The sequence below is a fragment of the Pituophis catenifer genome, unplaced genomic scaffold, assembly GCF_029215685.1.
Source record: "Pituophis catenifer annectens isolate HBS135680 unplaced genomic scaffold, rPitCat1.0.hap2 SCAF_16, whole genome shotgun sequence".
Lineage (NCBI taxonomy): Eukaryota > Metazoa > Chordata > Lepidosauria > Squamata > Colubridae > Pituophis > Pituophis catenifer.
The window spans coordinates 8,703,270-8,720,893 of record NW_027256896.1 but is presented as its reverse complement, the minus strand read 5'-3'; the positions used below and the strand labels follow the sequence as shown (position 1 = coordinate 8,720,893).

General features: G+C 43.1%; 1 protein-coding gene across 1 annotated transcript in view; it reads left to right on the top strand.

Moving 5' to 3' along the window:
- Positions 1-1,746: 1,746 nt before the first annotated feature.
- SEC14L5 (SEC14 like lipid binding 5) overlaps positions 1,747-17,624 on the top strand; it is a 48,871-nt gene continuing 32,993 nt past the window's right edge. Inside the window, exons 1-2 of the mRNA XM_070954996.1 lie at positions 1,747-1,850; positions 4,215-4,293. Coding sequence (XP_070811097.1) covers positions 4,231-4,293 — 63 coding nt within the window. The 5' untranslated portion in view covers positions 1,747-1,850; positions 4,215-4,230. The remainder of the gene's footprint in view (positions 1,851-4,214; positions 4,294-17,624) is intronic.

Here is a 17,624-nt window from a genome sequence, read left to right as displayed (position 1 = left end):
TTGGCAAACTGGTAGCGGCGGCAGTGCGAGGCTCCACCCACCCACCCAGAGGTCGTTACTTCCTGGTTTTAACCATGAAGTATTCCGTTTTTGACCCTCTGCGCATGTGCAGAAGGCTTTGCGCATGCGAAGAGGGTAAAAAATAGGATGTGATGATGGCGTGCGCGCACTTCTGAACCGGTAGGAAATGTAAGTAGATTTCACCCCTGGTGTATTCCATTTCTTAAAAAAAAAAAGAAAAAGATTCTTGCAGATTAATTACTTATTTTTACTTATTAAATGTTTAGGCCGTCGAAATCTCTGACAAGATGACAAGGGTGTCTTAAAAATGGGGGCCTCCAGTGGCTAGAAAGATGTCAGGAAAACGTGTAGATCTTAAACCTGAACTTTTTTTAATTAGGTATAGTACCAGAAAAATTCGATAAACAAAGTGCATATTTAATATTGCATGTATTAACAGCAGCGAGGAATGTTTTTGCGCAGCATTGGAAAAAATGAAGAAATACCACTAGATGAAGAGATAGTTAAGAAGATATTGGACTGTGCAGAAATGGACAGACTCACATTGAAGATTAAATAGAAAGAAGATACAGAATACTACCAAACATGGATTTTTTTTTATCAATGGTTGGAGAAATGGGATAAAGATTAGGAATATGATTTGTACCGTGTTTCCCCGAAAATAAGACCCTGTCTTATATTTTTTTGAACCCCAAAATAAGAGCTTGGCTTTAATATTCAGGGAGGTGTTATTATTTTGGGGCGCGTGGAGTGAGACGGGGCTCCTCTTGCCATCCTACCTGATTTCCAGCTCTGTCTCCCTAACCCTAACCAGAGGGAATGGCGGAAACCAGCTGCACATGCCTTTAAATATTTTCGGGAAGGGCTTATTTTCGGAGAAGGTTAATTTTCAGGGGAGGGCTTATTTTCGGGGAAACACGGTATTGCTAAGCAAACAAAATTACCCAGACAACACAATGTTTATTCAGCACTTACTAAATGTAATAGTAGAAAATTAATAAAACTTTATATAAAAATAATAATGAGGGCCTCCGTGGAGTTGACTTTGGGGTGATTTATTTATTTATGAAACAAATGTATATGGCCACCCAATTAACATATAGATCAGTGTTTCTCGGTCTTGGACTTCAACTCCCAGAATTCCCCAGCCAGCATAACCATCTCCTGAATTTTTATAGGTTTGGGAACCAACTATTAAATTCAGCATGAAAACTCTCTTCCATTTAGTAAGAAAAAAGTGTTTCTATTTTCATATTTAGATATATTGGATCAGAATCTTTCCTCAACTTCTTTTAAGTATGTTCTGGCTTGTTTTTGTTTCAAGCAGCAGTTATTTAATACTAACCTAATGCTTTTTCTAGCCATGAAGCTTTATCAATGAAACTCTTTTTATTTGTTGTTCCTAAGCAGAGTCATCTCAAAGAGACCCCAAGCCTTGATAATCTGCCTCTTATAAATCAATAAATTTATAAATGGCTGAATCATCCTGAAGAACCCACATTAAATTGGATTTAGTGCTAACATTCTTGGGCTGTCACAAGCTTCCGCAGCTCCTGGACATTCCAAGATCCAAGGGCTGCATATCATCAGCTGGTCTGTCCTCCTCCTAGGTTCAAATATCTGTTATGTAATTCCCAACATAGCTGCTGTATCTCGATTCTGTCTGTAGCGTTGGCCAATGCTTGTTCTGTCTGCTTTTTCCCCCTTTTCTCTAGACGGATTTACCAATGTAGCACCAGCGAGTGATACCTTTTATCCAGGAGTGCATTACACAGATGGCTACTTAATGAAAGTTTATGGATTTAATGCAAGCCAACGCTAAATTTCAGGTACATTCTCCTTTCTCTTTCTGCAGAACGTTTGAGTAGCAGCTGCCTTTCTTGAGGGCATCCCAGGGCTGGTATTTATTTATTTATTTATTTCAATTTGTATACCGCCCTTCTCCTAGTGGACTCAGGGCGGTGAACAGCCAGAGCTAAAACACATGCAGATACAAAATTTAAAATTGTTAAAAGAATTATATAACTGGCCCAATTTAAAACAATTCAATTTAAAACCCCATGACAATTTAAAACTAAAAAACTAAAAAGACTAAAAAAGGGGGGAGGGGGTTCATGCCAGCCCTGCTTGATGGAAAAGAAAAGTTTTCAGGGCACGGCGAAAGACCCGGAGATCCGATATCCTTCATATCTCCCGGGGCAAATCGTTCCAGAGGGCAGGAGCTGCCACAGAGAAGGCCCTCCCCCTGGGGGTCGCCAGCCGACATTGCCTGGCTGACGGCACCCTGAGGAGTCCCTCTCTGTGGGCGTGTACTGGTCGGTGGGAGGCTATCGGCGGCAGAAGGCGGTCCTGCAAATTCACTTACCTATTCACTTACCTTCACAACCGGTTCACAAATGCGAGCGCTCGCTCACTTTACTCGCACGCGCCATCTCCACACATGCGTGGAGCGTCAAAATCGGGACGTGATGATGTCCAGGTGGGAGCTTCTCGCAGCCGCCGCTACCGGTTCAGGCGAACTGGATAGAACCGGCTGAATACCACCACTGGGGCATCCAATGCTTTTTTTAACCGGAAAAGGTGGGCCCAGGTTACTTAAGGTCCAATCTGGGTCTGTCACCGGCACCAGTGGTTTTGTCTTCCGAGCTGGAGCCCATCTTCAGGGAGCGTGTGCTGTTCTGTGTGGGGTATTTATTTGGTGTTTGTCAGAGGTGGTATTCTGCCGGTTCGCACCGATTCAGGCAAACTGGTAGCGGTGAATGTGGGTGGGCCTGCCCACCCGCCCGGATTTAATGCTGTCCTATTTAACCATATTTTCGAGGCCGGGCGCATGCGTGAAAGGTGTGTATGCACTGAAGGCGCGCAGGCATGCAAAACGAGCGTGCGCACACGCAGTGAACCAGTAGTAAGCATTTCTGAAACCCACCGCTGGTGCTTGTTGTAGGTGGCTTTTTAGATTGGGGTGTGTTGATGGCTGGCTTTTAAGTCATTTGGCTGTTGTTTGTTTGTGCTGCCCAGCCTTTGTCTTCTAAGAACTTGATAGGCTGGTAGAAAATCAGCACTCCTGTTGACTGATCAGGGGCCCGTTTCTCAGGCTTCACTCACTTCCCTGGCTGTTTTTGTGCCTGCTCATCCAACAATCTTAGTAGCTGCAAAATTGGATGTGCGTCCTTGTTCATTGCAGTCTGAGGCTGCCAATGAATTCAGGTCTCCTCGTCTGACCGCTCGCTTGTGTTCTTGTAATCTGGCAGTTAGCTTCCTCCTGGTCTGTCCTACATATAGTAGTGGCCAAAATTGTGGAAACCTTTTGGGAAAAGTGTATTTTCTAAAACTAGCTAATAACACTCCCCCCTTTTTTTGGGGGGGGGAGTAGTACCATAAAATTATATATCAATGGAAAGATAATTTAATTAAGAATGTAATGCAATAACTTTTAGGAAGGATTTGCTATTAGAATAGCAGTTAACTGTCTCCCTTTTTCAGAGCAGGCACTAAGAAAAAACTAAAAAAAAACTAAATTAAGAAGTCATTCTAAGCTTGTAACCTTCAGGGGCATTTAATACCAAGCGGAGGCAGCATATCCTACTGGGTTTGCAAAAAAGCAATTTAATTAGTTCTAAGAGTAGCTCCATTCTTTTCCTGGATTCTTGGACGACCATGTGCGCGCGGGTTCAAAGCAACGGCTACGGGGGCAGAGAGGAAAAATTCCAGTGGCGCTGAGAGCTGCGGAGATGGTGTTCAAATCCCACGGCGTCTCTTGTTCATTGTAAGGTAAACCAGTTGGTGTTGAGTCACTTGTCAAAATGCTATAATTTTCTCAACTGTACGCCTAGAACATTTTGTAAAGTATGCCCTCTTACCACTTGGAGTCTGTTCTCTCCCTGTTGCTAAATAGCAGATGAATTGAGAATGAATTGTAAGGGTTGAGTTAGCAGCCTTTAAAACGATGTCCTCTCAGAGTAGTGACAGGGCGGCAACAAAATAAAGAAAAGGTATTTTAGCTTTTTGAACCATCGGGATTAATTCATTTTCTTTTCTTGGGCATTTATGTTAGACAATCTGTTTCAAGCGCACATCTGATTCCTTTCACCCCTGTTTTAACTTCCAATAGAAGATCCATTATAAAAAACCGAGGTGTTTTCACTCGACGGGTTGACGAGGATTTAACCAATTGCTTTTCTCGTTCTTCGTAGGCATCGTGAAGTAAAAATGGTGCAAAAATATCAATCCCCTGTTAGAGTCTACAAGTATCCGTTTGAGCTTGTGATGGCGGTAAGTGGCACCTTATTTCTCTTTTCTGCAGTTCATTTCCTTATAATGCCTTGGAATATTGCATCCAGTTTTGGTTGCCACAATATAAAAGAAATGTTGAGACTCTAGAAAGAGTGCAGAGAAGAGCAACCAGGATGATTAGGGGACTGGAGGCTAAAAGATACGAAGAACGGTTGCAGGAATTGGGTATGTCTAGTCTAGTGAAAGGAAGGACTAGGGGTGACATGATAGAAGTATTCCAATATTTGAGGGGCTTTTACAAAGACGGGGGAGTCAACCTATTCTCTTAAGCACCAGAACAAGAAGCAAAGATGGAAATTAATCAAGCAGAGAACAGATCTAGAACTAAGGAGAAATTTCCTGACAGTTAGAACAATTAATAAGTGGAACAACTTGCCTCCAGAAGTTGTGAATGCTCCAACGCTGGAGGTTTTTAAGAAGAGATCGGACAACCATTTGTCTGAAATGGTATAGGGTTTCCTGTCTGAGTAGGGGGATGGATTAGAAGACCTCCAAGGTCCCTTCCAACTCAGTTATTCTGTTATTCCTAGCTTTTAATTGCATTCAAAATTCTGTTTTTGTGGGGTCCATTTGGGCTTGGATGTTTATGCTGCTAATATTCTTGGTTTTAAAGTTCCTTTGTTCAACTTTTTAAAAAGTTTGTTTCAAAAGCTTTTGCTGCGCTTAACAGTGTTTACAATTTGTCATTGTAATTCATGATGGGTCGTATTTCAGCGATCGGCTTTTTAACTTTTAACTGCTCAGTGTCAAATGAATTGGTGGCCAGTGTCTGGGGGGGGGGGGGAAAGAAAGGAAACTTTTTTTTAAAAAAAAATTGGAATCCTAGGAAAATTATATTGTTTGAATATTGCTGCATCTCTTGAAGAGGTTTTAAGACCTGTTGGAGGCAGCATCAGAACATCTGATGGTATTAAGAAAGCATATTTCCTTCAAATGTCTCAGTTATCATAAAATAAGGCATTGTCTATCCCTTTACTTCTCTGTAATATCTTTTTCCACTTCTAAAGAGTGCTGAGATCCATCCCTCCTTCCCAAAACACACACTTGAGAATTGGACCTTGACAAGCCCTTTGAGAAAACAACTTTCCAACTGCTGAGTCGCAGTACTGTGTGCCATCTGGCTGAAAACTATGTTGGCATGAAATTTGCTGTCCTTATTCCAGACCCCTTTCTGGTCTCTGTTCCAAGTCACTTTAGTCTCCTGATTCCACTCTTTGTAAAGAGAGACATAACTTCACAAAATGTAACCACCTTGAGGTTGTCCTTGGACAATGCTAGAAAATAAAGGGAGGGGATTCTTTTAATACTAGCATAGGGAAGCATGATTCAAGACTGAGACAGTTTTAGATGAGGAGAAGGGAAAGTGGTGACTATGTTGATCTAAGATCATAATAAAATTGATTTGATGTGATTTGGATGGAGAGAAAGAGAGAGAGAGGATGAGAAAGAGAATGAGCGAGAAAGAGAGAGAGAAAGAGAAAGAGAAAGAAATGAGGGGGATAATGAGAGAGAGAATGAGAGGGAGAAAGAGAGGGAGAGGGGGAAGAATGAGAGAGAGAAAGAGAGAGAATGAGAGGGGGAAAGGGAGGGGGGAAGAATGAGAGAATGAGAGAGAGATGGAGAAAGAAAAAGAGGAGAAAGAGAGAATGAGAGGGAGAAAGAGGGAGAGCGGGAAGAACGAGAGAAAGAGAGAAAGAGGGAGAATGAGAGAAGTGAAGAAAGAAAAAGAGGGGGGAGAATGGGGAAAAATGAGAAATGGAGAAAGAGCAGAAGAGAGATAGAATGAGAGAGGGGGAGAATGAAGGAGAGATGGAAAAAGAAAATGAGGGGAGAATGAGAGAAAGAGGGAGAATGAGAGAGAAATGGAGAAAGAGCAAAAGAGAGAGAGAGAAATGAGGGGGAGACAGAGAGAGAGATGGAGAAAGAAAAAGGGGGAGAATGAGGAAGAATGAGAGAGAAATGGAGAAAGAGCAGGAGAGAGAGAAAATGAGAGGGGGAGAATGAGGGAGAGATGGAAAAAGAAAATGAGGGGGGAGAATGAGAGAAAGAGGGAGAATGAGGGAGAATGAGAGATGGAGAAAGAGAGAGAGAGAGAGAGAGAGAGAGAGAGAGAGAGAGAGAGAGAGGTAGTCCATGGCATTTCACCTCATCGATTTATTTATAGCCAATTTCTATAGCTGCCCATCCCACCACACAAGTAACTCTGGGCAACGTACAACAAAGCTAAAGGGGAAAGATTCATCTGATTTTTAGGCCTTTGGTGAGGTTGAGTGTAGCCATCTGTGGACTGAGCAGGTCAGCCATCCTCGTCATCTTCTACTATATATAAATATATATATATATTCTATTCTATTCTTTGCTTTTGTTCATAATTACGTTTTTTCCTGGTTTTTCTTTTTTTATCTTTTTATTCCTGAACCGCCCAAGAATTGCTGGGCACCAGCTAAGCATGTATATTTACATTCTTAAAGTTTTTCGAGCTACGGGTGTTTGTTGCTTAGCAGTAAACTAGGATATAGGAAGGTTGTCTCTAGAGCAAGACGCTGTACGTTTCTTAACGGATCTCACGGCTCGATTTTGGTTACAGAATATCTTGGAGTATATATGCCGGCAAGGAAGGCTTTTGTGCACGTATCAGCAGTTTACAGATGGTCTAGGAACATTCAGCTTTTTTTCCTTGTACTGTACAACTTCACAGTTTCAGGAAGAGGAAATTAAAATGCAAAATGTGTCCCTGATAGGCCTGGCAAGGGAAGAAGAATTGCTTATGCTTTCTGGTTTCTAAGCCATAATTTTTTTTATTCCAACAGCATTTCAATATGCTAAGTGTGAATCAAAAAAAGAGTTTCTAGGAATATTTGAAGTCTCCCGAAGCTGCTGAGGAAGCTGTAAGCATGAGAGAAGAAGAAATGCTGCCAATAGCCATAGCACTTAGACTTACATACCGCTTCATAGTGCTTTAGAGCCCTCTCTAAGCTGTTTACAGAGTCAGCCTATTGCCCCCAACAATTTGGGTCCTCATTTGATTGACCTCGGAAGGATGGAAGACTGAGTCAACTTTGAGCCGGTCAGGATCGAACTGCTGGCAGTGGGCAGAATTAGCCTGCAATACTGCATTCTAACCACTGGGAGGGAAAGAAGGAAGGAAGGAAGGAAGGAAGGAAGGAAGGAAGGAAGGAAGGAAGGAAGGAAGGAAGGAAGGAAGGAGGGGGAGAATGCTTAACACATTGTAAGCCGCCCTGACTCTCCAGAGAAGGGCGGCATATAAATCAAAATTAAAATAAAAATTAAAAAAAACGGAGAAAAGGAAAAGCAATATCACTTAGACTTATTTACTGCTTCACAGTGCTTTTACAGCCCTCTCTAAGCGGTTTACAGAGTCAGCCTCTTGCCCCCAACAATTTGGGTCCTCATTTTACCCACCTTGGAAGGATGGAAGGCTGAGTCAACCTTCAGCCTGGTGACATTCGAACTGCCAAATTGCAGGCAGCCGGCAGTCAACAGAAGTAGCCTGCAGTACTGCACTCTAACCACTGTGCCACCGTGACTCATATGAACAATGAAACTTGTTCATAATTCTTGCTGCAGTAAGCTGGCGATTCTAAGCAAGACATTTCTGGAGCACATATGAATTACTTCTGAGCATGTGCAGAAGGCCAGAAATTTTGCCGATGAACAGCGAAAAGGCATTCATTCAGAGCGCCTGGCTCTTTCCATTTTTCCTATCATTTGAAACAGGAATCAAGTCATTTGTGGGCATGTCCTAGACCATGGATCTATTACTTGGAACCCTGACATTGGAGTTGGTTTAATGCAGGGGTCCTCAAACTTTTTAAACAGGGGGCCAATTCACGGTCCCTCAGACTGTTGGGGGGGCGGACCGACTGGGTAGGCGTGGCTAGGTCATGTGACTAGGTGGGCATGGCCAATTTAACAGTCCGTTAAACAATGCACACAAATTAAACTTTAATTTGTTTTGCTCCTGGGGGTGTTTTATTTGCTTTTGTTTGCATGTTGCTCTTTTGGTTGATTTTTCTTTTTACTACCGTGTTTTCCCGAAAATAAGACCCTGTCTTATATTTTTTTGAACCCTGAAATAAACTCTTGGCCTTATTGCCATGCGCTCAAAAGCCCGATTGGGCTTATTATCAGGGGATGTCTTATTTTGGGGGAAACAGGGTAGATCATTTTTTCAGTTGTTTAGGAGTCTAGTGGTCCACTTCAGAAAACTCAGTTTTGCAGCAATTCTTCTCAGCCCCAAGAAGCTTGAGAAATCTCTCTCTGTCTCTCTTCTCTCTCTCTCTTTCTGTCTCTCCCTCTCATTCTCTCTCTTTCTGTCTCTCCATCTTGTTCTCTCTCTTTCTCTCTCTCTCTCTTTCTCCCTCTCTCTCTCTCTTTCTGTCTCTCCCTCTCATTCTCTCTGTCTCTCCATCTCGTTCTCTCTCTTTCTCTTTCTCTCTCTCTCTCTTTCTCCCTCTCTCTCCCTTTCCCTCTCTCTCTGTCTATCTATCTCTCTTTATCTATCTTCTGGAGGTGGGAGAATGAACCAACCAACTCTGTTTTCCAAAGCACCCGAAGGCCAGACAAGGAATAATGGATGGAAAAGCTTGCCTTCAAAAGTTGTGGGTGCTTCATCCCTGGAAGCTTTCAAGAACACTGCACTGCCCTCTGTCAAAAATGGTGTAGGGTCTCCTGCTTGGGTGGGGGTTGGACTAGATGATCTACAAGGTCCCTTCCAACTCTGTTAAACTGAGTTTTGCATCAGATCTGTGGGAATCAATCGATATAGCTTTAAAAGCAACTTACGCTTTCGTAGGAAGGAGCTATGAAGGATCGCCGGGGACTCATTCAGAATTCCCTTGTGGGTTATTATTCAGATCCTTTCAGTGGTTCATATGATAGAAACAGCTTCCGCTGCTGTTTCTGATGTTTGACGGTCTTGCGTTGCAATTCCTCCCTTTGATGAATGCAAAATTCTCGAGAGAGAGAGACACAGCGCAGTTATGCTTCTGTTCATAATGAAATGAGGCTTTGATATACCGACAGAAGTACTTCCCTGAATAGTTTCCTGTATGAGATTGGAATATGCTTACAGAACACTTAATTACTTGACTCAAGATCGCTTAATACCACTCTATGATGCCTTGGTAAGGCCACACTTGGAATCCTGCATCCAGTTTTGGACACCACGATACAAAAAAAGGTGCGGAGACTCTAGAAAGAGTGCAGAGAAGAGCAACAAAGAGGATTAGGGAGACTGGAGGCTAAATCAAATGAAGAACAGTTGCAGGGACTGGGTATGTCTAGTTTAATGAAAAGAAGGACTAGGGTGATATGATAGCAGTGTTCCAATATCTGAGGGGGGCGGTGCCACAAAGAAGAAGGGGTCAATCTATTCTCCAAAGCACCAGAGGGGGCTTTGGAAACCATGGATGGAAACTAATCAAGGAGAAAAGCAACCTGGAATTAAGGAGAAACTTCCTAACGGTGAGGACAATTAATCAGTGGAACAGTTTGCCTCCAGAAATCGTGGAGTTCTGTCCAGTTTGCTCCAACACTGGAGGTTTTTAAGGAGAGTCTAGACAGCCACTTATCTGAAATGGTATAGGTTCTCCTGCTTGAGCATAGATCGGTCCCTTCCAGCTTCTATTCTATTCTATTCTATTCTATTCTATTCTATTCTATTCTATTCTATTCTATTCTATTCTATTCTATTCTATTCTATTCTATTCCATTCCATTCCATTCCATTCCATTCCACTCCACTCCACTCCACTCCACTCCACTCCACTCTTTATTCTATTCTTCATTCCAATATCCTATCCTATCCCATCCCATCCCATCCCATCCCATCCCATCCCATCGCATTCTTCATTCTATTCTATTCTATTCTATTCTATTCTATTCTATTCTATTCTATTCTATTCTATTCTATTCTATTCTATTCTATTCTATTCTACTCCATTCCATTCCATTCTTTATTCTATTCTTCCAATATCCTATTCTATCCTATCCCATCCCATCCCATCCCATCCCATCCCATCCCATCCCATCCCATCCCATTGCATTCTTCATTCTATTCTATTCTATTCTATTCTATTCTATTCTATTCTATTCTATTCTATTCTATTCTATTCTATTCTACTCCATTCCATTCCATTCTTTATTCTATTCTTCATTCCAATATCCTATTCTATCCCATCCCATCCCATCCCATCCCATCCCATCCCATCCCATTGCATTCTTCATTCTATTCTATTCTATTCTATTCTATTCTATTCTATTCTATTCTATTCTATTCTATTCTATTCTACTCCATTCCATTCCATTCTTTATTCTATTCTTCATTCCAATATCCTATCCCATCCCATCCCATCCCATCCCATCCCATCGCATTCTTCATTCTATTCTATTCTATTCTATTCTATTCTATTCTATTCTATTCTATTCTACTCCATTCCATTCCATTCTTTATTCTATTCTTCATTCCAATATCCTATTCTATCCCATCCCATCCCATCCCATCCCATCCCATCCCATCCCATCCCATCCCATCCCATTGCATTCTTCATTCTATTCTATTCTATTCTATTCTATTCTATTCTATTCTATTCTATTCTATTCTATTCTATTCTATTCTTTATGTCTGAAAGCGCTTTCCCCCCTTCCCTGCTGTTATAATCCAGAGTTTGCATTTTTGCAAGTAATTTTTGAAGATTTCTGAAGCAGGACAGCATCAGGCAGATGAGGCTGTGAGTAGCTGATGCAACTGTACACTTGATCTCAGCAACCCTGGTACTTGTCACATTCCTAAACAATTTTGCAAGCATCTGCAATGAATATGACAGTTTCTGGTTTCGGTATCTACTGTTGTTTAGGGTATCTTTCCCATCTGTACGTGGAACTATAAGAAAGTCTAACTTGGATTATTAACTGGAATTCTTAATATTTTGTTTTTGGCCACAGCAAAGGCCAGAAACAAACCGATAACTCCAGCAATTGCATTTGTGTAATGAAGTTGACCTTATCTATGTATTTGTGCCGTGTTGTCTGTTTCTTCCATTTCTTCCCTCTTCACAGTGGTGGGTTCCTCCCGGTTCGGCCCGGTTCTGCCGAGCCGGTAGCGGTGACAATATGATGTCACCGAACCGGTTCTCTTTGTTCGAGAGCTGGGCCCTTCCCCCCCACCCGCGTTATTCTTACCTTTTATTTGGCCCACCCCCAATCTATTCGCTGCCTCCCGAGTCCCAGCTGATCGGCTAGAAGGAAAAAAACTGTTTAAACTCTTGCCACGGGGCTTCAAAGGGCCGCCCTATAGCTGATTAGTGTTAAAAGGCAGTGTGGTGGTAGACCAGTGCGCTCGAAAAACAAATGGATAAACCGGTGCCTCTAAAAACTAATGGGTAGACCAGTGCCTCCAAAAACAAATGAATAGACTGGTGCCTCCAAAAACAAATGGGTAGACAGGTGCCTCCAAAAGCAAATGGGTAGACAGGTGCCTCCAAAAACAAATGGGTAGACCAGTGCCTCCAAAAACAAATGGGTAGACTGGTGCCTCCAAAAACAAATGGGTAGACCAGTGCCTCCAAAAACAAATGGGTAGACAGGTGCCTCCAAAAACAAATGGGTAGACCAGTGCCTCCAAAAACAAATGGGTAGACCAGTGCCTCCAAAAACAAATGAATAAACTGGTGCCTCCAAAAACAAATGGGTAGACCGATGCCTCCAAAAACAAATGAGTAGACCGGTGCCTCCCAAAACAAATGAGTAGACTGATGCCTCCAAAAACAAATGGGTAGACCAGTGCCTCCAAAAGCAAATGGGTAGACCAGTGCCTCCCAAAACAAATGAGTAGACCGGTGCCTCCAAAAACAAATGGGTAGACCAGTGCCTCCAAAAACAAATGGATAGACCGGTGCCTCCAAAAACAATGGGTAGACCAGTGCCTCCAAAAACAAAGGAGTAGACCGGTGCCTCCAAAAACAAATGGGTAAACCGGTGCCTCCAAAAACAAATGGGTAGACTGGTGCTTGCAAAAACAAATGGGTAGACCGGTACAGCTCTGCAAGCAGTTAAAAGCCTGGTAGACCAGTACCTCTGCTAAATCCTAAAGAATTGTCACATGACCATCAAGCCACGCCCACAAAATAAGCCATGCCCACAGAACCGGTATTAAAAAAATTTAGAACCCACCTCTGCCTCTTCATGATTTTTTTTTTGGAGGTGGGGAATGAATTATCCAGTAGATGGACTCCCCTGGGGGGGAAAAACTTCATTCGGGAGTACTCTAAAACCAATCAAAGATAGGGAGAGGGGGAAAAAAGAGGTTTTGATTCTTTGTCTTCAAAGACTCTACTGCTACTTTCAAAAATAGAGAATTTCTCTAGAGAAGAGAATATTCGTAGCTCAGGGTTGACTTGTAGGGTCTTCGATGCTCTCTGAGCTTGGTGGTTTTCTTGCAGGCATTTCATTACCAAACCAGGTAACATCATCAGTGCTAAGAAGGGAGTGGGTTTCTGGAGAGGAGGAGGAGGAGGAGGAGGAGGAGGAGGAGGAGGAGGATGACGAGGAGGTTTTCTTGCAGACATTTCATTACCAAACTAGGTAACATCACCAGTGCTAGAAGGAATGTGGGTTTTGTGGATAAGAGGAGCAATAGGAGGAAGAGGAGGAGGAGCAATAGGAGGAGGAGGTAGTGATTGAGGTTTTCTTGCAGGCATTTCATTACCCAACCAGATAACATCATGAGTGCTAGAAGGGAGTGGGTTTCTGGAGAGGAGGAGGAGGAGGAGGAGGAGGAGGAGGAGGAGGAGGAGGAGGAGGAGGAGGAGGAGGAGGAGGAGGAGGAGGAGGAGGAGGAGGAGGACTTCTTGCAGACATTTCATTACCAAACTAGGTAACATCCCCAGTGCTAGAAGGAATGTGGGTTTTGTGGATAAGAGGAGCAATAGGAGGAGGAGGAGGAGGTAATGGTGGTTGAGGTTTTCTTGCAGACATTTCATTGCCCAACCAGGTAACATCATCAGTGCTAGAAGGGAGTAAGGTTTGTTGTTAGTCTATATGGTCATGGCTTGCCCTGTTAGATGGTCTTCGTGATTCCATGATTAGGCTGTCCTTTACCGTTAGCTTGTTTGTCTGCATTGATAGTTCTTTGGTTTGGGGCGTTATTTATACTCAACGGAATTTTTCCTTTGTTACTCTGTGCGATAGAATGGAGCCCAGCATACTTGCTTTTACAGTGTCACCCAAGTCCTATTGATAGGAAACTTTAATCCGACTCCTTAAATCCCAGCTCTTTCCTAAGCAAACAATGGGATTGGCAGCCATTGTCCACCAATCAAAGTCACCGGAAGCCACCACTGCTTATTTGCTGACCCGGCAAAATTCTTGTCCGTTGCTTTTTTATCTTCCTTTTCATCCTCCTTTGAAAAAAAAAAAAATGTATGTCATTGCTGGAAGGAAGCCAAATAAAGAATGAAGGGGGAAAAAAAAAACCTCCCTCGGAAGCCGTTGCATTCCATAATTGCGAAAAAAAAAATTGTTCTTTGTTCCTTCTTCATTTTGTCGTTATTGTTGGGGAAAAAAAAGAAACAGCTGTTTTGCTGAAAAGCTGGATTAAATGCTTCTCTTGAAGCCCGGCCCGGTCAGTCCTCTTCTGGACAAACTTCCCATTTAACTTGTCCTGAGTGTAAAATAAGAGACTTAACGGTACATTTGCCAGCTGAGAGAGAGAGCAACAACTTAAAAACCGAGAGCATTGTTTGTGCGAAGGGAGCCTGGGCTCCGAGTTCTCCTTGCCTGAAGCTTTGTGGTGAAGGCTGCACCCGGAGGCCGGTTCTGTTTATAGCTCAGCCGAGGAACGCTGAGGTTCTTCTGGGATCTGCTTTCAGCTGTAACCTTCTCCTTCGGGTTAGTGGTTACAGCTGGGTCATCTGTGCGACGGTAATGCGTGCTCCCCTCCAGCAGGTTCAGATGAGGTCGCCTGTCAAGCCAGACCGTTGCGAGAACCTTGAGCACGCTTTCATGCTGCGTTCTGCTGGTGTACAGTATTTATTTAATTTATTTAATAGTTTGATTTATATATGCCGCCCTTCTCCGGAGACTCAGGGCGGCTTACAATGCGCTAAGCAATAGCCTTCATACTTTTGTATATACCTGCTTAGTAGGGCTTTCGGCCTCCCCCAAGCAGTGTTCTTTTTTATACAAAGTCAGCTTATTGCCCCCACAATCCGGGTCCTCATTTTACCTACCTCGGAAGGATGGAAGGCTGAGTCAACCTTGAGCCTGGTGAGATTTGAACTCGCAGTAATTGCAGGGATCTGGCAGCTAAGTGTTACTTAACAGCACTTTAGTCCACTGCACCACCAAGGCAGTACTGGTCAGAGATGAAATCTACTTACCTTCTACTTACCGGTTCGGAAGCGCACGCACACGCTCAGACCTTCTGCGCATGCGCAAAACCTTCTGCGAATGCACAAAACCTTCTGCACATGGGCAGAAGGTAAAAAACACATTACTTCCTGGTTAAAACCAAGAAGTAATGACACACGGGCGGGCACTCTGCCATCGCTACCGGATCGCTGAACCACCAGTCAAGATCGCTACCGGACCGGGCGATCCCCCCTGATCCGGGAGCATTTCACCCCTGGAACCGATTACACCAACTTGCAACTGCAGTGGAGCCCAACGTTTCTGTGGCTAAGTGGGCTTTGCCCCATTTTGACGAACTATTCGTCAAAACGTATTTGATGAACTATCGTTGTGAAGTGAACTGCTGCAGTTGGGAAGAAGTGAATCCGGCTTTCACCATGGACGACTCTGCTTGTCGGAAGGTCGCAAAAGGGGATGACGTGACCTCGGGAGAGTGCAACCATGAGTATGAGCCCGTTGCCAAGCGACTGAATTTTGAGGGGTCCTTGGTGATCTCTGAGTGTGCTTGTTTTCTTGCAGACATTTCATTATCCTAACCCAATTAACCAGTGGAACTAGTTTGCCTCGAGAAATCACGGGCGCTCCATCACTGGATGTTTTTAAGGAGAGACTGGACAGTCACTTGTCTGAGATGGTATAGGTTCTCCTGCTTGAGCAGAGGGCTGGACTAGAAGACCTCCAAGGTCCCTTCCAACTCTATTCTATTCTAACTAGGCAACCTCTCCATCACTAGCACTGATGATATTACCTACCCTGTTTCCCCGAAAATAAGACCCAATTGGAAAATAAGCCCTAGCATGATTTTTCAGGATGCTCATAATATAAGCCCTACCCAAAAATAAGCTCCAGTTAAGATTGTCAGACAAACGGACACATTTAGTACAGTGGTGGGTTTCAAAAATGTTTACTACCGGTTCTGTGGGTGTGGCATGGCTTGGTGGGTGTGGCATGGCTTGGTGGGTGTGGCTTGGTGGGCATGGCAGGGGAAGGTTACTGCAAAATCTCCATTTCCTCCTGATCAGCTGGGACTCGGGAGGCAGAGGATAGATTGGGGTGGGGCCAGTCAGAATTTTTACTACCGGTTCTCCAAACTACTCAAAATTTCTGCTACCGGTTCTCCAGAACTGGTCAGAACCTGCTGAAACCCACCTCTGATTTAGTACCATATTGCCCTGAAAATAAGACCTAACCAGGAAAGAAGCCCTAACGTGCCTTTCGGAGCAAAAATTAATATAAGACCTGGTCTTATTTTCGGGGAAACACAGGTAATTAGGATAATTGTGGGGCTGGTTCACTCCCACAGAGAGGGCCTCTTCAGGGTGCCGTCAGCCAGACAATGTCGGCTGGCGACCCCCAGGGGGAGAGCCTTCTCTGTGGTGGCACCTACCCTCTGGAATGATCTACCCCCAGAGATACGAGTGATCCCAGACCTCCGGACTTTTCGTCGGGCCCTTAAAACCTACTTTTTTCAGTTAGCCGGCCTGGCCTGATTCCATGTTGGTTTTAAAGTTGATACTGACTTTTAATTGAAATGTTTTAAATTATGGGCCAAATTTCATTTAATCATTTTTAAAATTATTTTAACTTTTGTGTACAGATGTTTTTATTTTGGCTGTTCACTGCCCTGAGTCCGAAAGGAGTTTATTAGATTACAAATCTAATAAAAGATAAAGATAATGAAACATCTGCAAGAAAACGAGCAACCACCAAGGACCCCTCACTTCAATCCTGAGCTACAAATATTCTCCTTCATTGGGACTGATTTTTGATCACGTGACTGTGGGGATGCTGCAATGGTCATAAGCGATTTTTTACATTACAAGGGGATAAGATGGGGAACCCATCAAATTTGCGGATGACACCAAGCTGGCAGGAATAGCCAACATTCCAGAAGATAGGCTCCAGATACAGAAGGATCTTGACGGACTTGAACATTGGATGTTATCTAACAAAATGAAATTCAATGGTGAAAAAAGTAAGGTTCTACATTTAGGCAAGCCATTCCACAGGTTTATTGTCGTCACCATTAGGAAATCCCTCATGGTCATGTGGTCAAAATCCAGGTGTTTGTCAGGTATTTATGACAGTCGAGCTGCCCCAGGGTCATGTGATCACCTTTGCAACCTTCACAGCTGGCTTCCCATAAGCAAAGTCAATGGAAGGAGCCAGGCTTGCTTTATGACCGCATGAGTCATTTAACGACTGCAGTAATTTGCTGAACGACCGTAAAATTGGACACAAACTCGTTTCGTTTCCAACAACAACAAAATAGCCTTTCTAAAGCGATTTCATTTTTGTGTATCTTAATTCATAATCCATTTAAAAAAACAAGACTTCATTTTTGTTGCATCTCAATTCTACTTAATGTATTTCTTTACAGAGGACATCTGTATTTTATTTATTTATTTATTTATTTATTTGCAGCCTGTGTAGACACGAGAGCTCATGCATCATTAAATGTCATTTAATCCTTAGCGGAGATGCTGTGTTACAAGCAAGCCGTGTTAAATGTCAAGTCAGCTGTTTGCTGTTTGGTTTGTCGTCCGTTGCTGTGCTGTGACACCCCCCCCCCCCGATGCTCTGATGTGGTAGTCATAAAAAAAACAAAACAAAACGCTTTGCAGCAAAAATTAGCAACGTGTGCCCAAAGCATTGTGTGTTTTTTAAATGTTAAGCATCACTTAGGTGAGATTGGGGGGGGAGGTTATAGAAGTGGGATGAGGATGAATGAGGAATATGAATACATGTTTAAATAAATGCTTGTGTTTGTGTGTGTATGTCTCCTGTGTGTCTCTGTATGTGTCTTTGTGTAGTGATATTGGCATTCTGCCCAAAGCAGCAGCTTTTCATCATTTTATCTAGGAGACCTTTGTTTTTGCC